At 44.1% G+C, this 25,117-nt stretch overlaps 1 protein-coding gene across 1 annotated transcript; it reads right to left on the bottom strand.

Annotated features, from left to right (window-relative positions):
- Window positions 1-1,251: 1,251 nt before the first annotated feature.
- Window positions 1,252-24,463, bottom strand: LOC309437575 (TOG array regulator of axonemal microtubules protein 2-like; the record flags this gene model as incomplete). Its single annotated transcript, XM_082048118.1, has 13 exons — window positions 1,252-1,683; window positions 3,673-3,759; window positions 7,702-7,918; window positions 9,093-9,342; window positions 10,692-10,795; window positions 11,728-11,845; window positions 12,904-13,062; window positions 14,237-14,472; window positions 16,248-16,353; window positions 17,983-18,124; window positions 19,602-19,749; window positions 20,699-20,781; window positions 24,436-24,463. The coding sequence occupies 13 exons, from the start codon at window positions 24,461-24,463 to the stop codon at window positions 1,436-1,438; spliced, it is 1,926 nt and encodes a 641-aa protein (XP_081904244.1). The 3' UTR covers window positions 1,252-1,435.
- Between the last annotated feature and the right edge of the window lie 654 nt (window positions 24,464-25,117).

Below are 25,117 nucleotides of genomic sequence, written 5' to 3'. Positions count from 1 at the left end.
GTGCTGGAAGAAGGTCCAACACTGCTTTGCCTTTTGTTTGTGCCATCCAAAAACCTTAGTAGCTTCTTAATGGCTTCTGAGATGTGCCCCTGTGCAAACCTCTGGCAGGAGAGCTCATCTGAGCTGAATTAACCTTCACCCATTAAACCCTCTGCTTGTCACCAGACGTTGTCAGCTAAATTTGATCTCACTGTTGTAGGGCTGCCCCTCTTACAGGGAGACTGCCTCAGCTGGGGAGTTAAAACAATAAAACACCTAGACAGAACAGGTACTGGCAGGCAATGCTTTATTCTCACCAACTGTGGGGAGCAGTATGCGTGAAAGCACCACTCAAGGCCAACAGAGTTAAGAAACCAGTTACATGCGTTACATTTCAAACCGACTTTGCAAGTGCTACAACTAAATGCATGAAAACACGCTCTAGAGGCCTCATATCATGTGCACAAAAGCTTTTTTCCCCCCAAGTGCAGAAGGTTCCCCCCACTTTCCCAAGGGCCCAAGCACAGCCAAAGAGAAAGTAAAACTAAAGGAGTGTTATTCAGCCCAGCAAAAGCAGCCTGTGCAGGGAGCACTTATGGGGCTCCAGAGGGAGAGATCTGCAGAGGAGGAAAACAGCAAGAATAACTTTTGAGGTAGAGGAAGCAAAACCAGGAGGCCCTCTAGAGATGCCAACTGCTTAATTAAAAAAAAAAAAGGCAGAAAAGCAGCCTGTTGAAATAGATCTGGGGCAGTAGCAAACTGCAGGTGCTTAATGAAGTGACATAGTTCCAGATCTGCAATTTAAACAACAAGGAGCAACGGGTACAAAACATTTTAGAAGAGTCTACTAAATAATTTTGCCACTTTAATACTGTACTAAAAAGATTCCTTAAGAGGTGGCACAGTGTAACCATTTTATCTGGCAAGTTAGAGTCCTGCATAGCTTTAGACATACCGAACAATGCAGCACATAAACATAAGACCGTAAAACTCCTGGAATGGTCAGGTCTCCCTGGAGTATTCTTTGACCTCCCAGCTTCCTACAAGGTCCTTTTTACAGTTACAAATTGCATTTACACACAGGTTTTATTTTTTTGGTATCTATGCAAACTTCTTAGGGAACATGAGGTCAAGATATAAAACTTTAGAAAAATACTTTTTAAAAATATTTTTTACTTTTAAATAACTTTAAATTTTTTTAAATATTTTTAAGTTTTTTTAAGGTTTTTTTAAAGTTTTTTAAAGATTTTTAAATTTTTTTAAGGGTTTTTTTGTTTGTTTTTTTTTTTTTTTAAACCTGCATCAAAATATACTAAGTAAATCTGTAACTATAAACTCTATCGGGTAAATCCTCTTCTTCAAACACACAGAATAAAACGAATGCCACCAGCACATCCACCTTTGCCTCCAGCTGTCCCACTCACTCCACACCCCTCAGTCTGTTTGCTGGAGCACATCAAGCCTTCACGTTCAGGTTCAAGAGGTCCCAGAGGTTTCTTGTCACATGCAGAGGCTGGTTGGTGGCGCACTCCTTCAGGCTGGGGCCCATCACTCCGTCAAGGCTCTTTGCAAGCTTGGTGAGCACAGCCCTGACACCGCCGCTTCGGACAGGCAGGGCCTTGTTTCCCAAAAAGAACCAGAGCGCAGGCAGGACATAGCGGTGGACGGTTTGAGGTTTCCGGGGATAAACAGTGGCCACAAGCACTGCCAGGTGAGAGAGACAAATAGATTAACAGCCGTAATGGAAACAAGTACGTTCCTTGTACCTACAAGTACCTACAAGTTTTGGTTCTTGGAAGGCTTTTCCGGCTAATATCAGCAAGCACAAAGGGCCCAATGATCCAGAAACAGGCAACAGTGGCTGATCGTCCACTGAACAGCATAACCAACCTCTGAGGACCTTAATCTCTCCAAATCAGAGGCTTTGTATCCGTGATAGACTTATCAAAGTGACTCATACACATTTTGTAAATAATTTCACTATCTGCTTCTGCATTACAAATGCCAAAAATGTCAAATCGGAAATGTTTATTTCCATTAAGAAGTTGTCTAAACCAGCTGCTGAAGATTTTGAAATGCAGCTCAGAGAGGTAATTGAAACAAAAGGATGATTACTTTTTTTGTGACCTTTGACGAAAAATGACAGAAGTCCCGTGTGGCTGTTCCTTTTGCTCAGTGGCACACAGCAAATGGCAGTATGACACCACACTTCAAAACTTCAGCCCACAAAAGATGTGTGCTGCCTGACAGTTTTCTTAAAAACATCAGTGACTGACTGAGGTCTGTGACAGAAGGGTCCAGTCTGAGGTTTTTTCCCCTCATACTTAGTGGCTTCTAATGAACAGCTGTTTCAAACTTCAGGATGTCTTAGATAATTACTCAAACCCCATTGCCATGGCATTTGAGCATCTCACGAGTTTAATGGCCATTGCCCTCACAACATTCCCTAAAATAGGGGAACTGAGAAAAATCTCACACAGGGGCCTGATAATGAACACGTTCTGCACATTCTCTCTGAAGTCTGTTCTCAGCTCATTTTCTGAACTGAGCTCCATTAAATACAAACAAAAATTTACTACCAATAGGATCCTTGCATGGCAGATTTTGCTGAGAGATCAAATTCTGAAATGGTCTGAAGAGAGCTTTGTTATCTTCTGTTCAGTAGAAATGTTATGCAGTAACTATTTATTATTCTGTAGTGGAAGGACTTTCATTTCCTCTATGCCATTAATCTAGCATCAGTCATCAACATTTAAACAGCTCCTGACAGTACCTAAAGCCAACTCTGGTAAGCAGGAAAAGGGTACCTATTTTAAAATAGGAGTTAATTTACGTTTAAATGCTATTAAACACAGTGGTCACTATGGAGTTTCAGAACAGAAAGAGCTGTCTGTTCCCACTGAATCCCAGAGAGAACATCTGCGCTCTTTAAAGTAGTTCCAATTTATGTTCAAATGCTGTATTTGAAAAAGAGATTAAAATAACTGTAAAAGTAAATTTTGGGTTTACAGAGATTTACTCTATTCAAATCATCTTTAAAGGCCCTTTTATATTTGTTATGGCTAAACATGCCCTTTTGAGATTCATAATGAAGAAGCAAAGTGTATTAAACCTTGGATTAAAAGATGCTGGCATAATTAGAAGTGGATTTAGTTCTAATTAAAGCCAGGCTCTAAATACTCTAGTATATATTGAGATTATAATTTTTTCCATTCCTTGGCTATTGCTGGACAGAGCAAGCTACTATTATAAATCAATTATCAGCTGTACTTCCAGTGCGTTGCACACTGCTGATACAGTAGACTGTTTGTACATCCTGAAATGAGTCCATATGATATCTGCAATACAGGCAGGGAGCCTCAGTGGGTTGGGCTGAACTGCCTCCTTCTGCCCCCAAATCCTGCCTTGCACAAAGTCCTTGCCTGTAATATGTGTGTTGAGTTTTCACCTGCACTGTGACCCCCCAGGCTCTGTTTCCAACAGGACAACAAGAATCCTATGACGACAAAACAAACTGATCCTCACAAATACCAGTTGCCACAATACACCAAGTACAAGTATTTTGCAGGAGGAACAAGCTCAGGACCTTCTGGTGTTTGATAAGCGACTGCACTGTCTATTCTGAGGCGTTCCCTTTAAATATTCCCTCTGAAGACTTGACAAGAAGCGGAGATCAGCTGAAGAAGGCAATACCTGAGAGACATTCTATGACATCCAGCAGAGCTTGGCCGCTGAGGTAACGCACTCGGCTGGCCAAGATTTGCAGCAGCAATGTGTTATCTGAAAGAGAAACATTTGTTTCTGCTCACTCTTCCGAGGTTATAAGAAACAAAATAGTTAAAAAGGGAAGGAGGGGAAAAGGCAGAGGTAACTGCATTTTGTAACATGAAGGAAATTTATGCCAGTTTCTGAGTCCTTTACTTCTTTCCTTCAGCTTACTTGGGAGGATTTTAAATTCAAAAAGAAAAGTTCTCATTTCACATTTGTAAATCCAAAGTTAACTGCCGTGTGGAGAGTTTTTGGGCCGTATGCTGTGAACAAGCCAGGGCTTGGGGTGACTGAGGGGCACTAGGACCGCACGTAAGTGAACAGAAGCTGGTCTGCCCTGACCCAGGCTGCAGGAGGGGCGTCGCTGCGCATACAGTGCCCTGCAGCCAATCACCATCTTGGGGGGGGGGGGGAAGACTGACTGCATGTGTAACCAATCATAGCCTGTGCTTGCCGCATGGCCTTTCGGTATTGAGTATATAAAGGCTGGAAAAACGTGGCTTCGGGGACTTTGCTAGTCAGTGTTGTTAAGAGTTCATTAAAGGGTATTGATGTTAAATTCATATTGAATTAGACTCATTACTCTCGCCGGCCCGCCTGTCGTGCTCAAAGAGGTCCTGCCGGCAATTTTGCATTCTCCACATCGTCTCATGACACTGCTGTACAAGGAGCTGTGTTAAAACTTCCACATCAGGGCCCTCAAAATTTAAATCACATGTAAGCAATGAAAATGTTTTGCATCCTAGAGCTTTGCAGAAGTGACCTCCTCCCTTGTCTAAGGAAAAGGGTCGGAAGGCTCAAAAGTCCACGCATCCATTCACACTTTAAGGACAAGCTGGTATTAAATCTTCAAGCTACCTGTTAGGATCTATGGACAACACTCCAAGTTATTCTTACAAGAGATAATTGCTGCTCATTGCCAACACCATCTGCTCTCGGGTGCTCTTGTAACATCTCTGAAACTGGATCTTGGTAGAGAGACTGAAAAACAACCTGATTTCCCGAAACTTGACTGCCATATATATTTTAACATCTCCTGTGCTGCCTGTTGTGGATTTGAGGTCTTGTTGTAATTAATAAACTGCTGCCTGGATTGGTCTGCAAGCCTGCAGTCTCACTGCTTTGATAAGCCAAGCAAAGCTTTTCTTGGAGGCAGAATGTATGTGGGATGCACTACGATACCTCGCAGTGTCACCAGGAGTGGCACCAATAGGTAGAGCAGGCAACCTGCTTCTTTGTGAACCACTACAGAGTCAAATCCCAAAGTGGTTTTAAGTAGTACTGTGCTATTAAGTGCTCCGTTTCGCATGAGATATAAAAAAGGTAGTCCCTAACAATCTCCTTGTGAGTGTGCAGTAATGAATTCGTCCTGCTACGCTAATTAAGCTTCTGCTTTGGTAATTACACTCTTCTCATTCATCTTTTCAAACAGACACTTCACGTTTTGTCCCACCCTCCTGCAGTATTGGCAGATGCTGTCTCACATTTGCTCTTCCTCCCCAGGGAGTTACCGTACAGCTGCTGCTTTGAAAAAAAAACCAAAACACTCTGAGATCTGGAGGTCTTGTGGAAGCACGAAATGTTAATTAGTCATTAATATTGGTATCTACACAGATTTTCAGGGGAACGCTTGGGTTTGGGATGGGTGAGGGGGAACTGCTTGTTTACTCATTTTTGTAGGAAGCTAAGTATGTCAGCACTATTTACCTTTCAGTTTAAGAGTTTCAAATGCCCTGTACATTTTGAAACATTAAAGCTCAAGTAAATAACAAATTCACCCAGCAATTACTTTTGCTGCCTTGAGAGACATAAAGACAGAGGAGCTTTTAATAGCTATTAGAGAAAACAAGACAGCAGGCAGTCTGGTTCTTACTAACCCAGCTTTAACTCCCTGTACTACATATCAGCTAAACCTGCTGGCCACAGGACAGGCAGCCCCGCAGTTGCTGTATTGAGCAGAGGAATCTGCTTCTCCGCACTCTCATTTTCACTTGGTTCCCCTCTTTGCTATGTTGACAACTACAGGGAAATTCCCCCTCCCCTCTCGCAGAGTGGTGGTTCCTCTGGGAACCATCTGGGACTGCTGGTCTGACTCCATGCCCTGGTGTCAGGCAGTGGCCATCTGAAGGGCATTTCTTTCATGACAGAGGACAGGGCAGGACAGATGTCAGAGGAGACAGCAAGATGTCTTGGTCCCATTGCAGTTGAGCTTGATTTGCTGATTCACCTCCACCTACAAGGTGGCTCCCTTGAGTGGGATTATGGTCCCAGGTCACAGCTAATGAATGTGTGTGGCCTTCAGCTGGGGACATCCAAGCCAATGCCAGGGTTAAGGTAAACAAATGATTCAGGCATTATTGGGAAGCAAATTAGTTTGGTTTTAGGTAGAATTTTGGTCAAACAGATTGGGGGGGGGGGTGTTTTATGTTCTTTGTTTGTTTGTATGTCATTTGGGGTTTTTTTGTTTCACATCAAGTGATCAAACAATTTTCTAACCACCTTGCATTTTTGCATGGATCATTAAAGGTGGCAGATGAGGAAGTCTCACCTAAAGTTCAGAATCTGAGGCATGTCAACACACAGCCTCGGTGCAATAGCTGGGCTCTTAGCTATTAAACTCACAGGAGCAATGGGGCAAGAGGCTTTGCTCTCTTACACTTTGCTAGGAGCACTGAACAATCCTTTAGCGTTCTGGGGTGTTTCTGTCACTTTACAGCATATGGTATGGTTTTGCTCATGCATTTTTCCAGTAGAGCCTTCCTTCCCCCAGTAAAGCCCTAGGGTCTTGAATTTTGAATTATCTGTGATTCAGTTACCTGTTTGAACTTTTACAAATGTCCACAAAAATGAGCAGAACAAAAAAATATATCCCACCTTGTTTGCTTGAGAACCTGTCTCTGGGTAAAGCCAGTGTGGTAAGAGACAGATGCACCTTGCTCCTGTTCTGGCATCTGCCAGCATGGAAAATTTACAGTGACCTCTCAGAACTGGTGAGAGGGGAATGACAGAAAGCTTCATACAAAACCCTGAAGGGATCTATTTGCCACATCCTCTGTTAGCAGGATTCTGCAGCTTTTCCCAAACCTTCTTCCAGGCACCACAAAAAAATGGGTAATGGGCCAAGAGCAGTAAAGGTCTCACCCTTCTCTCCTGCTTCATGATCAGGAACAAACCAATACTTGGAATACAGAAAGGCAGCAGGTCAGCAGATTCACTGAGTTTGCAAAGCAGCTGATGTGGACAAGTTGTTAATTCCACTTCAACACCTGCCTCTCAACACTAAATTTTTCAGGCATGTTCACCCAGTGCTGCATTTTCACAGCTGACATAAATCTGTGTGGCAAGGGAATTTACAGCAGACCTTGGCTATGTAGTTATTGGCTAGAGCAATCTTATCCCATGCAGAACAACGTTTGGAACAAGCCATCATTTACATCTCGATTTATACTTGTTTATTCTAAAGAAGTGGGAAAGAAGCCCAGCAAGAGCAAAGAGCCTCCACCACACTTCCCCCTATGTGTTTCAAGGAAAAAGCACATTCCTTTCATCTTGTTTTAGTGGTTGTAAACTTAACAGAGTGTACATATTAGAAATCCAATTCAATAAAAACCATATGCATGCAGTTTCCCAGGAAAAACAGGGGAAAAACAGTCATGACAGGTGCTAGTCACTTCCCTCATGCTCTTATAGTGGGAACTTAAAATAATCCCTAGAATGTCCTCTCTGCAATAATCTCACCTATGACCCAGGTGATAAGCAGCGTCCATTCAGCTACACATCCCAACATGATACAACCGATTGGGATAAAAAGAATGCAGGCAGGACTTCATACACATCTTGCAGCAGCTGGATGTTCCCACAGACAACAACAGCCATCCAGAGACTTAGTGCTCACTTGGCTCTGAGATGGAGGAGCCGCAGCTGGGGAGAGTCAGTGTCAGAGGTCAGCCTTACCTAGGTGATCAATGCATGCTTCCAGCACATTCACAGCTGCAGTATAAATCCCCAAGTGCTTTGAGTTCAGGTTCTCAGTGACTGCTACTACCAGAGAGGTCAGGACTGGGTACAAGGCATCTCCGAGCATGGCTGTCATTGAAGCCAGTGCCTCCAGTGCCTGCTGTTTCACTTTCTTGTTGCAATCCTGAAGTCTCAGGACAAAAACGTCAAAAATCTGTTAAGAAAACAAAGGACATGAAATCTGGATTAAAATGTCTTTGTTTCAAGGAGAGATGTAGAAACAAGAACCCAGAAATGTAAAACATGATGTTTTCTGTTAGGTCAGCACTTACGAGCACCATTTCACTGTTTTCCTATGGGCTACTCACTGTAGTGGTTGCACCTAATGGCGGTTGGAAAGATTTTCATATTTTATTACGAGGTTTGAGTGGGGACAGGATAGTTCATATGGTGTTTCTCTTTACATTATTTACATTATTATTTACATAAATCATCGCTATAAATCATTAAATTATTCCCATTTTAATAATGCAATATCTTTGGTGCAGAGGTATGAAAACAGATATTTATGATACCCCTTTTTCCATAAAGTTGCCTCAAGTACTGAGGGCAGTATTGATTTTGCCAAAACTGTGGCTGGATGGGATCCAAGTTTTGTTTTTATCTGTCTCAGAACCTGCATCTGGAGGAGTGCAGGGCTCTGATGAACTCTTCAGTATCCAGACCATTTGTCTAACTAACAGGTAGACTTCTGAAGTTTAATGTGTTGTGTAGTTCTCATTAGAGCGGGTTCAGTCCCTTGACAGCCACATTATCAGGCACCATTTGCTGGAAAAGGGGAAAAAAAAACAGCTGCTGGGAGGAAAAGGAAGAGATCTATCTCTAGCCATTGTCTTCCTCTTTCCAAAGAGAAAAAAGGACCCACAGGAAGAGTCCCAATCAGGAAAGGGATGAGGATAGAAGTAAATAGGCAGAGTTGTGTCTGCAATAGAAGAGAAAGTTTACAGGAGTATCCTTTAATTTTTTTTTTTTAATCAACACAGCCTGATACTTCTCCTCCACCCCAACCCATTTCTCTTCTAATAATTTCCAGCCTTTCAATGACTGTATTTCCTTTATTTTAACCTAACTGGTAGTAAGATACAGCAAAAGCTACAGCAACAGGAAATTCTGTCTCATGAACAGCACCAACAGACATCTGCCAGAGAAATACATTTGGACTGAAATTACTTTCCTGATGCCTGGAGTTGAATGAAATTATTCGGGGTGAGAAGAGACCAGCCTGTCCCAGACAGCTAGTATGTAACATAAGACACTGTTTTAACTTTACTGGTACAGGCTTGGGAAGGGACCTAACAGGAAAGGAGCGATGGAGATGCCCTACCTACCTGGGAAATGTTAGTGGAGATGAGCTGGGGGTTGGTTTTGCAGTGATCTAGGAGGAGCATCACTCCCTCCATTCTTGTCTGAAAGTCCTCAGCTGTCAGGAGCTTCCAAAGCTCCTGGCGCTGTTCAGTCTCTTCCTGTGATGGGCGACGGGCTGTCTGACGGGCTGTCTGACGGACTGTCTGACGGACTGTCTGACGGGCCTTCTGACGGGCTGTCTGAGAGGGTGGCATGGGTACATCAGAGACAGACCTTAAAATGGAAAATAAAAACAAAGTTAGACCTTCTGGTGATAATATCTCCCTTCAGCTAATTGTGAGGAATGTAACTTGAGAAGACTTCCTAATGATGTGATTTCAGCTAGATCTTTATCTGAAAAGCAGCTTTGATCTCAATCATTACAGGAGACAATCTGGACTTAACATTATCACTAGTGCTTACTCGGGAAAACCAAGGCACCAAGGATGGGATGCATCTCATTTATCTTCAGGTGTCTTCCCAGGTACTCATCCAGCATCCCTATGTGGGGAAAAGTAGGCACTAGAAAGTTTCAATGCCTCATCTTATGGCAGGTGTCTGTATTATAAGGCAATTAATTGTCCTGGAGAAGTGCCTCTACAACAGATATGGGAATCTGGATAAATAGCTCAGATGCACCTGAACAGATGAATCCTACCCAGACAGATCAAGGGGCAAAGCTGAAGGGATCCAGAGGATCAGTATCAGAGGCAAAAACTGAAGCCAGCCATCCCGCTACTGCGCTTACATTATTGATTCCTTAGCGGCTGGATCCACAGCTGGACAAACCCAAGGGGAACAATTGTCTTGGATCAGCCTCTCTCTGCCATGAGCACGAGCAGCTCCTAACCCCACTACTGAGGTGTGTGGTCATCTTCCTGCCACTGCTGAGCACAACAGAGCTAAATAAATCCACTCTGTTACCAGAGAAGAGCAGGTACAAGTAGCTCTCTCGCTGGCATGGGGAGACAGCAAGGACCAAACTCCTATCTTGAGTGCTGACTGAGGCACAAGGGAAAAAAACATGCTGTCCATCAACCAACCAATAATGGGTCTCAATTACATGAATAGCTACAGAGTCCACACTGGTATGTCTGTTGACCAGAACTGCCAGTACTGTTTGTGAGTCAGAAAGCAATGACTCAGCCAGGCCAAACAAAATGCATAGGAAGTGCTATTTTTGGGAATGGCATCTTGGTTCTAGAATGGGACTTCTCATCAAACCACCCATCTCAAAAAGACTCCACTGAGATAGGAATACCCTGATTGAAATTACTTGTCCCAAACCAAACAGCAGAGAAATGACCCTCTCGCAGCCTCCACAACACTGTCCTCGCCACCGCACTGGATTTTCTGAACTAGAACTGGTGGGTGTCTCTTCCTCTCTCTCAATTTTTGTGGAAAACCCTCCAGAGAAGTTGTGTTCAGCCTAACGTAGAAGTAGACATTTTTGATCACAGAATATTTGTGGGGCAAGGAAACAATCTCTGGTACCCCTTGTCTCCACCAGAAAGATTTTTTTGAGGAAGAGACATGCAAAGCTTGCCATGTGCTTTGTCAGATATAACAGAAGTGCTCAGTACCCTCCAATAGAAGGCAGGTTGTCCTGGGGCATCATCAAGCCATTTTTCTTAGACTTCTTGTGCTCCTTGGCAGATGGAGGTTCACATGGATGGTCTTCTGTCCCCTACACAAATACATAAAAAACCATGAATCTATAGAAGATAAAAGAGGAAATTACTTGTTTAAAACACAAATTATAACCAGGAAGGATCACTGCTACCAAGAAAGGCTTAGGAAAACATTTCCTAACTTAGAGAGGGAGATGGGCCAGAGATCCAGTGATGTCTACTATTTGTTTTCAATAACATAAGGTAGATTATAGGTGCTACCATAATGGGCAGCAATATAAAATTCAGAATTCATTAGTCTTGTGCACAAATGGGAATAATGCAAACTGGTAAGGAAAAAAACTGGTGGGAAACATTTGGACTTTCTGGAGGGTGGCCCATTGTGTTGGGAGTTTATTTGGTTTACGCTCATTCTCCCTATCCCCGCACAAAGACACATTCCTGTCTAGAACGTAAATGGAAAGGAATGAAAAAAACAGGGATGAATTTCCATGGGATGCTGAATTCATGAAGCTTCTTCCAGCTTCAGAGAGCATAACAGCAGGGCAGTGTTCCCAGAATACACACAATATGTGTACTAATTATGATTGCCTTGTGCATCTTTTGTATATTTGGAAATTTTTTTGGCACTAACACTTCATCTGTTGCAAAGACTCTACTGCCTTCAGCAGCACTATTCTCACTTCCTTGCTTTATTGGGGGGTGTGGGGAGTAGCATTGGGTTTTTTAATGCTTGATGGTAAAACCATTTTCTCCTACTTTCCTTTCCTGTTTGTGGCTGATATTCAAAATACACCCACTTTCTTTCTAACTATACTAGTTCATTCACTGTCTGAAGATAAAAAGGCTAAGGATCAACAGCTCATTCCCAGGAGCAAAAAGATTCAGCAGAAGAAGAATGAGGTAAAGAAAGATGAGGTATGTTCAATTTCATATTAGCAATCTCAGTACTAGCATAAAGAAGACATTTCTCCTGCCAAGCACTTACTTTCTGCTTAATCATTGCCATAACAGCTTCCAAGTCACGTGAGGGGGCAGACTTTTTCAAATAACTGTCAAATTTTGGATGACTCATCAATAAATTCAGCATCTTCCGTCCATAATATCTAACATAGGAAAAAGAGAAATTAATACAGACTACTACTGTCTTTTCTCCCTAGCCTTGTGAATAAACGAAGGAAAAGCGTTAATAAACTGATATTTTAAACTCAGCATGTGTAATACCTGCATGAGGAGGTATTACCTCTTCAGCAAAGAGATTTACCTCCTCTTACTGCCACTGCACAATGCTACCAGCTGAACACAAGAGGAGAACATGGGGTAACAGGAAAATACTATTTCACTCTGAAACTGAGGGTATGCTTCTGTGGGAGCGAAAGATCCCGTGGGACAAGTGAAGACCACCTCCTGCTTGCATGTCATGGCTTATTTGCAGTGTCTTGCTGCCATTGCACAATAATTTACTTCCCCTTAACTGACAGAGAAGCTAGGACAGATGACCTCATGCTTACTATTTATTATTCTATACTACATGTATGCACACAGGGAGCTAATTGATCATGTGTTCTTCGCATCTATTAATCAGAATTTAATTAATAATCAGACTAATGGTTTGGTTTGGTTTTTGGTTAGTTGCTTTGGTTTTGCTACTATGAAACTTCAGCTACTGTGAAGAGGGAATTTGGAGGTCATTCAGCCACAGACAACAACATTATACAATGATTGGGAAGAAAAATTTGTGACTACAATAGGCAATTAAATCTGCAGAAGGGATTTAGAAAGACTGAATACATCACTTGAAAACAGCTGCATTTTTTCTAGGACAGTCTTAACCTTCCCAGAAATAGATGTTTGGGACCATTCAGTGACGAACGGTGGCCAATGCTTCAGCTTTGCTTTGCACACATAAGACGAAACAGAATTGTTTGACTGACTAATCTGAGCTCAGCTGATCTGAATAAAGAATCATTCAAGTCACAGGAATTTGTCAATGGTCCCTCTTGCTGGACAACCTCATCTTACCCAGTACAGTCATCTCCCCAGACATTATCCACACTGTGAAGTAACTTTTTAAATTTTACCTTCCGCTCTTTTGTGGTTTTATCATTTATAGCCAGACAACAAACAGTTTTCAAATTTTAAGAGGTGAAATGAAGATCATCACCTTGTGTCCTGATGACAGTCCAGAGCAAGATTCACCAGCATGCCCACCAGCACCTCAGTATTGGTAGGTATGCCTGAGAGGAGCTTCTTGGCTCCAATTCGCTCCATCGCAGTCAGCAGGTGTTCGGCCGCAGTCTTGCGCACCAGGACATTGCGGTGTCTGCAAACAAGGAAACAAAGACTGGGGCAGGGGGAAAAAGAGGGCCAGAAGCACAGGCCTCGGTCACAGCATGGTCCCTGTCATTGCTGGGGAAAGGACACACAAGTTCTTACTGCCATTTTAGCCACCTGTAGATGATTTGTCCTCAGATAAACACAAAATTGGCATTGTACAGAGAGGCTACCTGCAAGTAAGAGGAAGGAATTCTACCTCCCTGGACTATTTGATACTCAATTTCTTTCCTGAAATTTAGTCTGGGAAAGAGGCAAATGAAAGACAATTCTTGCTGACTCATCAGAGGGCTCCGCTACACAAACAGAACTGCAGCAGTCCTGGGGGTTATTCCACCTGTTTATCTCCAAATCTGCAGAGGGAAATTTTTCACAATGAGAACAATCAGTCATTGGAATAATCTCCCCAGGGAAGTGAGTTTCAGCTGGACAGGGTGTTGAGCCACCTTGTCTAGACTGCACTTCTGCCGAGAAAGGTTGGACCAGATGGCCCAGGTGATCCCTTCCAATCTGGTACTCGGTGCTTCTATGATTTAAAGCAGCATTTGCTTCAGTTATCCCATGGGAGTCAGCCTGTGAAGGCACCTCTAAAGCTGCTCACTATCTCAAGGCTGACTTGCAACATCAATTTGAATAGAAAGTAGAGATCTCAAGGACGTGACAGTCAGACAGAGCCCCCTTAGTAGGAGCTGCGCCTGCTGAGCCGCACCCAGCACGTTGTCCCCAGTGTGCTCCATGTGTTAGCAATTAGCCTCCTTATTTCTCAAGTTAATGGCATAATGATGATGCATGGCTTTTCTCAGTGCCTCTGTGGTTAGCGTTGTGAAATACCAGAAGGCGCTCACTGCTAGAATTGCTATTGTCCCTCTTCCCGCAAAGCCACAAGGCAGTATCACCACGCGTTGCAGGAACTTTTGCTTCCCCATCATTCACCACGTCTCACCAGCATTGACATATTGTGAGAACAAATAGGCTGCAGTAGGGCAGAAGCAGATGCAAGAGGAAGGGAGAGAGGATTATGATCAGAGAATCTAACCACCGAGGTCACAGAAGATGCAGGAGAAAGGACCCTTCCCTCCCATCCATTCCCTTCTGCCTCCCATCCCTTCCTCCTACCGACACAATTCAAGGTGAAGGATAGCACTAAGAAAAGAATGACTTACTGGACTCCACTGGCCATGAGAGCAGTCATTGCTCGTGCAGGAGTCACACTCCCCGCCATGAGCCCCAGGGATTGATTGGCTGCTGTCTGAATGAAGTCGCTGGTGTCCCCCATCTTCCGCAGCAAGACCCGAGCAATCTCATCCACTTCGTGGTCCATGTCCTTCTTCATGGTCCTGAAGAGCTCTCCAAGAGTGTCGATTGCACAGCAGCACACCTTTGAGCGGAGATTGTTCACCTGGGGAAGTCATGAGGGGAAATGTAAGAACCACCCTGTAGAGAAAATCATTTCACCAGATGAAAGTCCCATGAAACAACATGACTTCTCACCGTGTCCAGATGGAACATAAGAGCACAGTAAGAGCAGAAGACCACAAGCACAGGAGCACACTTACTCTGATGCCAACTTCTTCTCTGGCCTCAGGCCCACTTATACAATTTTAATGAGACGGAAAGCTTTAAAATATTGTTTAATCTAGAACTAAGTGTGCTACTCAACCCATAATGTGCACTGCTTTGATTTGAGGCCTTAAAAAAAAAAAAGTCAATGGCTGTTTTTAAACTATAAAGGCACAATTCATAAAGACAAGACAGAGGAAAAGTAGTACTTTCCTCCTGTCCAAAATCGTAGCACTGGCAGTTTGAGCACTCAACGAGGAAATTGAAAATACAGGCTCAAGGCTACAATCAGGCTAATATGCAGCATGGACTTGGAGTCCATCTGCTGCTCTGCCTGGTCAGGAGAACCCCAGCTGTTGGACTCTAGGTACTCAAGGATTTTGGAGGTCGCATACAATTACATCTGCAACCGTGGGGTTTTGCAGCATTCAGGGCTGTTCTTGGGTGACCCCTGCTTCCAAAAGTCTCTCCCATAAGGGTAAGGAAGAAATAACTGAGAGTCATGTGCTTCATTTGAAAAATACTTGGAAGGACAGACCAGTACTTCTTTCTGCCAGAATTAGTTGTGCCTCTTAATAAAAGAAAACCACATAAGTGGTAGAAGTGCTTTTGAAAGCAAAATCTGGGACTGGAGTGAAACAAAAGCTGAAAGATGTCTCTGTGCATGATTGTAGAACAGAGAGGAGGAAATTTCCTCAGAAATAGAAAAGTGATATAAAAATCAGATGAGCTAACTTGAAAGGGCTTCTCGTCCTAAGCCTGATCTCACAGGGGTAGAATCTGAGTCCTGCATATCTAAACAGAAGGGTTTAAAGAGTCCAACAACACAAGGGACATTCAAGCCTCCAATGTCATTAAATATTGGACAAGAGGAGTTGCTTTCATGGAAATGAGCTGTCCTACTGTCTTCTGCAAGCAAAGGAAAATGTAATATATTTGGCAATCATGTAGTAAGAGTACAAGTCTGTGGCCTGAACTGGCTGCTAAGGGCCAAGTTGGAAATACAGCCATAGATGTTATTAATTAGCTTAGGATGAGACCTCTCTGTTCACTGAGAGATGAGACAGTGAAGCTGTGTGTGACTGCCCTGCTCACCCCACAGCCAGGCTGCTCTAAGCACCCAGTTGCTGCTGTGCAAAATTCCACAGGCGCACAGAGTCAACAGTTCAGTGGAAAGGGCAAATTACCAAAAAGCAAGCAGAAAGGAAGGAGGAGAAAACATCATCAGGAAACACAGGCAAATAAATACCTGCAGTCACTCACGTGGGTTGCTGAGGAGGAGGAAGAAGTGGGAGGAAGCTGGGAGGCAAAAGCTGCAGTGTTTAATTACAGCTTGGGCAGAGACTTGGGCTGTGGCAAATCACGTGCAGTTTCTGCATTTGTATATTGCATGAGAATGACACCTACCTCAAAGAGAAGAGACACAGATGCCCTACATACCTGTAAATACAGCTATATATGCAGACAGATCATAGAGATAGTTGACATAGCCCTTAGAAAAATAGGGAATAAAATAGTGATGAAGGCAGACACCCACGTAAATGAAGAAGCACATATCAACTCTATGCTCCATGTACGAGGTACATAGGACACAATTGAACATAACATTCTTACCTCTTTGATAACTACCGAGGAAACATCATGAAGTCTAGAAAGAAGGACTTCTGAGTGGGAGACAGCCAGGCGTCTGATGCTGATGAGTCCCCTCACTTTCTCCTCCCTGAAAGGCAATTACCAAAAAGATTGACTTTTCTCACCACCCAAGAACTTGGCAGCACCCTCTGAAATTACCAGGGTGCTGGCTCAAACAAGCACAGGGAGGTGCTTCTTATACAGCACTTAATTAAGTTGTGGACTCGTTGCTACAGGATGAGGTCGTGTTCAAAAGCATACATAAATCCAAAAGGCAAATAGATGGTTTCAGAATGGCTGGGTTAATTTGCAGCTGCTAAACAAGACAGCCTTCCTGAAATCACTGGCACACAAAGTCTCTATGTCACTGCTTCCTAGAAGCTGGAAGACTGTGCCATGTTTCTGTTTCTTGCACGCTCCCTGTACCCTGTGTCTGAGAAACAGTCCCGTCTGGCTGTTACCGGGGTGTTTTCCCTCTTTGCCATCCCCACAGGGCAGTGCAGGAGGGAGAGTCTTCACTGCCACTTCATAGCTTGAGTTTGCACTCTACAGTCTAGTCTTGTTCCCCACAGCCTTGCCCTCCCCTCCCCAAAAAAGGCAGCATGTCATAAAATACTCCATACCTGGGCAAGAATAGCCAAAAAGCTGGATTTTCCAGAAAATCCCTACTTAAAATAACACCTACAACAGCAACATGTTATTTAAAAGTAGTAAAAACCCACCTCTTTCAGCACTTTCTTAGTGAAGGACCTGAGCTACATGAAGACATGTTACAGTCACTGTTCACCAGGGCGGCAGGGCAGGGCTGGGCATCCACCCCCACTGGGGTCCCTGAGTGTAACCCAGACCCTTCACACCTGCAGCAGCTCCCTGCACCTCACAGGGCACCAAACAGGAGTGGGAAAGAGAAAGGAGAGAGGGGCAAAACAAAGCGATATTGCACAAGGAAGATATTGCATCATGGAAGACTTTTCATGGTTATCCCAGTGTGAATGGAGCTTAGTGCACATATGCTGACTCAGAAATCAAAGAGACAACCAATATCACCTGAAATTTGCTGAGCCTCCTCCTGTCTGTGTTCAATTTCAGGACACACTGTGATTATCAACAAAAACATCTTTGGCCCATATTAAGCAGTGAAGAAGAAAAAGGTTAATTCTAAAAGTGCAAGATTCCTGAAGGATTTATTTTCTTTTTACTTGTCTTCTGCCACAAGGCTTTCAGAAGAAATGACAGGCTGAGAAACTCCGTACCACATCTCAGTCCATTTCTCAGAAATAGGAAATAGGAACTCCCCATAGGTGCTTCTGGAACTTAGCCGCAGGAGGACCAGAGATAAATCCTCACTCAGTCCCACCTGGGCCAGTGACCTGAGGCCCCAAATCTGTAAACTCAAGACCACTTCCATCCTGCTTCTGGCCTCTGCCAGCAAATCATCTTGTTGTCAACTTTCTCTCTTCCCTGAAGGTTTCATTTGCAGCTACGTGGAGCAAAAAGCCAAGCTAGGAAACAGCAGGGACCTGCTGCGGCTGTAGCGCTGCTATGGACCAAGGCAAATAAAAGGTTGCTCTCACATCTTTATATTGTGATTATTTTGGAGTGGTTTCAGTAGTTCCCTTGGGACATCTGGGCTGTCTGGGCTCAGAGGCACTAGAAAAAAGGTTCTAACTTACCTTTATACTGAGAGGGAGAAAGACTGAACAGGGGGCTTTCTTACCAGTCATCGCTGCTGAGCCACGTGAGCGCGTTGAGCAGCGCCTGCTGTGGGTTAGGGTAGGGTTTGGCTTCCTGGGCGTCCCTGCACTGTGGCTCATCTGCCCCCTTGGAGTTGTCCAGAGCAATGGGCGGCAGTGAGGTCACTGTAAGGAGAGCGTCAGACATCAGCATTGCGTACCCCAGGGCGAGGCACCCTGCCACTGAGCAGATGGCAACCCAGTCCCCAGCCAGGATTACATATGCACGCAAACTGGCATTGATTCAGTGGCTTCCCTGCTGTCTGGCTCATTTTTCCAGCACCCAACCATCTCCCGTTCGTCGCCAGTTGGGCATCAGCTCCTTGTGTGAACCTGAAAATTGCACACACAGAGACAGCTCCCACATCTGTATGGGTACCACAGCCAGCTTGCAGATTCATAGTGCTGCAGGGCTTACGCTCACCAGGAGCCAGTGCTGCTCAGCAGGACTTGCTAACCCCAGGAGTAAGCTCCTGAGGTGTGCACAAACCTCCCTGTATCATCTGCTGTGACCTGAGGCAGTGGGGACAGAGGGACCCTGTAACTTTCTGAGGAAACATCTCCAGCTGTCCCCAGCGAGCACCGAGCCTGAACAACCAAGTCCTGCTGGGCTTGGTCGAATGCACAAGGAGCAAGTGCCAGGGAATAGTGATACGTGACCTGCTGAGCCTGACAGCACCTCTGTTCCCATTTATCTCAGCTATTCTGGACAGCAGGCAGCTAAGTGCACGTGCATTTTAGCATACCATCGGGAAAGTACTAGTTGATGGATTTCACTGTTTTCCGAGCGTGAGGAATATTTACTATTTCAGAGGTACCCATTGGCTGTATTTTGAAGATGCTGAGGTGAAATTTATTTGTCATCAAATGTACTTGTTTGCAAACTATGCAAAGCCTAAGCTTTCTCTTGTGGAAAAAGGCAATTTCTAGTCTTGATAGTTGTGACCAAAAAAAAGCCTTCCAAATGTGAACTGAGAATAAAAATATGTAAATATAGATGCAAATTGTTGGCAAACACAGTTTCTTGATGATAAATATACCAGGTATAAGAACAGTCAGATGACAGATGCATTTGTTATGAAACCTATTTATCATCAAAAGCATTGTAGGTCAAAAACTTCATGCATTGCCTGCAAAAGCTCATTTCCTAAAGTGTAGACGTAAACATCTGAGCTGTCTAAAAGTACTGAGTATAAATATTACATAGAATCTATGCACTACTATGGACTCTGTAGTGTTTTTATGCTACCTTACGTGTTCTACGAAGTACAGAGGAACTGTAAAATCAAAAATATTCAGATGGGTACTAATTTGGATGTTACCGATACCACTATCACTGACATCAGTGACATATGTACATATGCACAAGTATGTGCATATACACAACTATATTCGAGGTGAACGGAGAGCCATGTCAGGCTAGTTCTGATCAGTTTTGAAAATCGGAGTAGCATCACTAGGAAGGAGCATTCAAAATATCATTCTTAGCTTCCACTCAGATGCAAGTTTAACAGCCTTCCAGTCCAATTTCATAGACATTTGCAACACTATGTAAGTAGCAAGCAAGCAAACAAAAAGGCCCACAACTATTGCAACCACTTACTTTTGTTGGCTGCATCCCTGATTTTCAGTGCAGGGAGCCGCAAGGACTTTTCTGCCTCCTCCTCCCTCTCCCTCAGCACAATCTTATGCTTTCTCCTTTGCTGGTGGTCTATTTTCTTGTGAGATGACTTGCACAAGACAACGCGGATCTAGTTGCAATGGAAATAAATCATGGCACATGAAAAAAGATGCACAAACCACACACAACACCTCATCAGGAACACAGTGGTAGCATGTCATCTTCTTTACCGCAGCTCCATATACATCTCAATAGTTTCAGAAGAATTCCTCCTTTCCTCATCTTGGCAGACAATTACAGCTAGTGATGTGTAACACTCCATTGCCATAACCTTCCACTGGTCCAAGGTGCTGTTTCTCAATCTATGTCAGGAAGCCCTGCTTGAACCAAGAGAGTCATAGCAGCGCTCCAAGACAGATTAAGAGCTCACCTTACCGTGAGCAGGTGGTTCAGTTCCTACAGGCTATGGCAGGGGAATAAAACCCATCTGCAATAACCAGCAATGAGAGGTAATTTGCTGTTCCTTAACATTCATGGCCAGTAATTGCAGTTGCTTCTCACTTTCTTGCTTCTGAATGACTCAGCTGCTCTCTGAGAACCCAGAGTCCAAAAAAGGAGTCACGTGAAAACAAGTTGGAGGAACATTGGTCTTATTGAATAGAAAAACTGTGAATGAGATGGCTGTGAGATACAGCATGAAGGGTAACTAAGGAAAAGCAAGGTCGTCTATTTTATTTTGCAACCTTCCTTGCATTCAGCATTATAATCTTTGCTTCTGTGCTTCCAAGCATGCACTGTGCACATGTTCACTAATGTGTAACTTGCCCTGCCATTCAGATCTGCTCTAAATCGGCCTCCGCACATAAAGAATGCTTTTTGCCTAACCTTAGCACCGCCTCCCAACCAGTAACTTCTGCACCAGGGAAAATACTCAAGTAATTGCTCTGTAGTTGTCAGATGTATTCCAAATAGAATCTGCTCCACAAGAGGGGAAGATTATGATTTTCAGTGACATTTTGTGCTAAGCACTGAACAGTCATTGAAAAGGAAGCCTGCTCACCCCTGTCCTTAGCCCTTACCTTTTCATTGCTGATCTTGAAGTCATCGACACTCAGGAGGCGAGGTGAGGGGAACATTGCAACTGGGGTCTCCAAAGATCTGCCTAAGGATGGAAAGCCCGAATTAAGAGTGAAATCAGCAGCTCACTTGAAGTGCATGTACACTAATGCATGCAGTATGGGCAACAAACAAGAGGAGCTGGAAGCCATTGTGCAGCAGGAAAACTATGACATAGTTGCCATCACAGAAACATGGTGGGATGACTCATATGACTGGAGTGCTGCTATGTGTGGCTACAAGCTCTTCAGAAAAGATAGGCAGGGTAGGAGAGGTGGAGGGGTGGCTTTATATGTTAGAGAGTCACTCGACCCTGTTAAACTTGAGGTCAGCAGTGACAAGGTTGAGTGCCTGTGGACCAGAATCAGAGGGAAGTTCAACAAGGTTGACATCCTCCTGGGTGTCTGTTATAGACCGCCCAACCAGGACGATGAAGGAGATGAATTATTCTACAAGCAGCTGGCAGATGTCTCAAAATCGACGGCCCTTGTTCTTGTGGGTGACTTTAACCTGCCGGATATCTGCTGGGAGCTCAATACTGCACAGAAGAGGCAGTCTAGGAAGTTCCTAGAGTGTATAGAGGACAATTTCCTTCATCAGCTGGTAAATGAGCCTACCAGGGGCAAGACCCCGCTGGACCTACTGTTTACAAACAGAGAAGGGCTGGTGGGAGATGTAGTGGTTGGAGGCTGCCTGGGGCATAGCAACCATGAAATAATAGAATTTTCAATACTCAGAGATGCAGGGAGAACCATTAACAAAACCTCTATGCTGGACTTCAGGAGGGCAGATTTTTGCCTATTCAGAAGTCTAGTTCAGAGCATACCCTGGGAAACAATGCTTAAAAACAAGGGGGCCCAGGAGGGTTGGACATGCTTCAAGCAGGAGGTTTTGAGTGCACAGGAACAGGCTATGCCAGTGTGCCGAAAGGCTAGCCGGCGGGGAAGACAACCGGCTTGGCTAAACAGGGAGATTCTGAATGAAATCAGAAATAAAAAGAGACTTTACCGACTGTGGAAAAAAGGGCTGGCTACTTATGAAGAATTTATGGAAATAGCTAGATCATTCAGAAAAAAAATCAGGGAAACAAAAGTGCAATTTGAAGTTAATTTGGCCAATTCTGTCAGGGATAATAAAAAGTCCTTCTTCAAATATGTTAATAACAAAAGGAGGGGCAAGGAAAACCTCCATTCTCTGTTGGACTTTGAGGGAAATATAGTTAACAAAGATGAGGAGAAAGCTGAGGTAATTAATACCTACTTTGCCTCAGTTTTTACCAGTAAGACAGGTGGCTCTCAGGACAACTCATGTCTGGAGGTGGTTGACAGAGATAGGAAGCCAAATAGGTCCCTTGTATTCCAGGAGGAAATAATTGGTGATTTCCTGAGCCATCTGGATCCTCACAGGTCTATGGGACCAGATGGGATCCATCCTAGGGTGATGAGGGAGCTAGCAGAACTTGCCAAGCCGCTCTCCATCATCTTCCAACAGTCCAGGCTCACTGGGGAGGTCCATGTGATTGGTAATTGGCCAATGTTACCCCAGTCCACAAAAAGCTGACCCTGGCAACTACAGGCCTGTCCAGAGAAGAGCAATACGACTGGTGAAGGGACTTGAACATAAGACCTATGGGGAGAGGCTGAGGGAGCTGGGGTTGTTTAGTCTAGAGAAGAGGAGGCTTAGAGGTGACCTCATCACTCTCTATAACTACCTGAAGGGAAGTTACAGCCAGGTGGGGATTGGTCTCTTCTCCCAGGCAGTTAGCAAGAGGACAAGGGGGCATGGGCTTAAACTCTGCCAGGGGAAATTTAGGCTGGATATAAGAAAGAAATTCTTTACAGAGAGAGTGGTCAGGCATTGGAATGGCCTGCCCAGGGAGGTGGTGGACTCGCCGTCCCTGGAGGTTTTTAAACTGAGATTGGACATGGCACTTAGTGCCATGATCTAGTAAACGGACTAGAGTTGGACCAAGGGTTGGACTCGATGACCTCTGAGGTCTTTTCCAACCCAGTCGATTCTGTGATTCTGTGATAAGGTTGTGTAATTTTTAAGATACTGTCTGTCTCACTTTACTTAGTAAGCTAAATTTGCTGAAATCTTAAACTGTATGTTGTAAAGTTCTGCTCATATTCACTGAACTTGTATCTACTTAATGAAAACAAAAGCAGATACAGACAATCATGGACACCTAAGACAAGTCCTGTTTTGGACTTTGCTGAGCAAAACAGGATTCATTTCGACCAAATAATGCCTTCAAGGCCAGCACAAAGTGGCTATGGACTATAAACGTCTGCAATTAAACAAAATAAGGGCCTGTCTGAAGACAGTGAAAGAATCCAGTGAGAAGCAAGAAGACCCCAGATTCAAATAATGCTATTGGACTGAATCATTGCATGAGGGGACATAAGCAGGTTGAGATGCAGAATAATTAAACTTTTAAATCCTAGGCAAGCAATATAAAGAATCACGTGTGCCCATATAATCCTTTGGCCATAAACACGTAGAATCCATGGCCTGTTTTCCTTTACTCTTTGTGTCTCTTAGATATAAACTGTTGACCAAGTCTGGGGCTAAGTTTGGATCTAGCCACATCTAGACTCCTCTCCAAGAAGGAGTTTAGAAAGCAAGGGCATCCTTTCTGAAACTCATGACTCAACGGGAGGGCCTCCCTCTACCTTTTCACATCTCCTGCCCCCATATAAATCACTCTAAACAACTCTCACCCGATTCTCCTTGATATCTCCCTCACACAGCAGGTAGCAGACTGACCTTTGATGTCACTCTCTGAAGCTGCACACTGAGGTAAACACTGCACTCTGGGAAACTGTGGCAGTTGTCCACGACAGTAACCTCAAATGATTCTGTTTGGTGGTGCACTTGCATTCCAGCATTGTGACAGCTCAACATTCTACATATTTGCATATGTTTTGCTAGTTGTCCATCCATGACTGCAGGATTTCTTTCCTCTCCTTTCAAAGGGTAGACAACCCACAATGGTCTCTAGAGTTTGGCAATGTCCAATAAGTAGATACTTTCCGAAGTTATAATAGTTTGAAAGTCCTTTGTTCCTGTAATTCCCACTCAATTTTGGATTGAGTTTTGGTTTGGTTTGGTTTTAGATTTCTCTTCACAACAAAGAAAATACTAGGACACAAACAATTAATCACCAGGTATTATAACTAAAAGGAGGTTTGCACTCTGCATTAGATGTCCCCACTGGCATATTTGATTATTGTATCTGCAGGACACAAATTGTCCATCCAAATCTTCTCCTTTGTTCTGCTTCACCATTACAGGGCTTTATTCCCTGCTTTCTTTACTGCAGAGACACCCAAAAGCAACAAAAACGTAGCCTGCCCCCCAAAATTTCTGATATTGGCTGTTCCTGAAAATTCAAGATTATACACAGCATGTTTCCATGCCTCGTGTCGTGTCCTGTTCAATATCTTCCCCATTCCTCTAAGGCTGGCCTCTCACTTGTACAGCATGAAGAAGAGCTGCTGCACTTGCCAGCATCTCCAGGGTCTCGTGATCAGCACTTTGAATGCAGCTTTTGTACACGCTCTTCCTCCCTGAGCTGAGCAGCTTTCCTGGGCGCCGGCACTGCCGCTGCAGGCAAACATCCTCCAGGCAAAAGCTGCAGAAACAGGACTGCAACAAGCCCAACTGAAGGAGTCTCCAGTCTGCTGCAGCCCTTTACCTGCTGTGAAATCATCTTGCATTGCCATGGTGGGGGGGAGCGATGGGTTCTTTGCAGATGAGAGTCTACTTGATGTGCTGCTGGTCGGTGGGCCTGATACAGCTGCTGGTGGGTTCCCCTGCAGCATCAGGAGCCTGCGTGGAAAAATAACACTGCTAGTGCAAGTGACAGCCACCGATTCCTGGTATCGCCTTGCCTACAGGGTTCCTGCCTACAAAACAACATTAAAATATACTTAAGCTACATTTTCCACATTCTGTCAAAATCATAGCCATAAAGTCCAAACGCTGGACGAAGACTACTGTTGGCATAACGAGGGAAACGTAACTCCACCCCAGCAGCTGCTCTCCCCACGGCTGTACGGGCACGGCAGCAGAGGCAAGTCTCTCAGCAGGCCCAGTGCTGTTGGGCCCAGCACAGTGTCTCGGGGTTGTTCCCACTGACCTCGGTGCTGCTGCCACTGCAGCAGGAGCATTGTTTCACACATTGGATACAAAGAGCTGTAATGTCATGCTGGACTTAACCCAAGAATAACTGGAAAAATGGGGGATAGAATAGTTTGCTCTTTTTTAATACAAATGTACTTGGATTTTAGGGGGGTTACCAAGGCTGACGATAGTGGAGACTGGTGTGTCACTCGTATCTGTAGCACTTTTCACCAGTCTGCAAGACTTCTTTTCTG

Source organism: Streptopelia decaocto (assembly GCF_964273445.1).
Source record: "Streptopelia decaocto genome assembly, chromosome: 3".
Classification (NCBI taxonomy): Eukaryota; Metazoa; Chordata; class Aves; order Columbiformes; family Columbidae; genus Streptopelia; species Streptopelia decaocto.
Note: the sequence above shows the minus strand (reverse complement) of the source record. Positions and strands in the feature narration are given on the sequence as shown.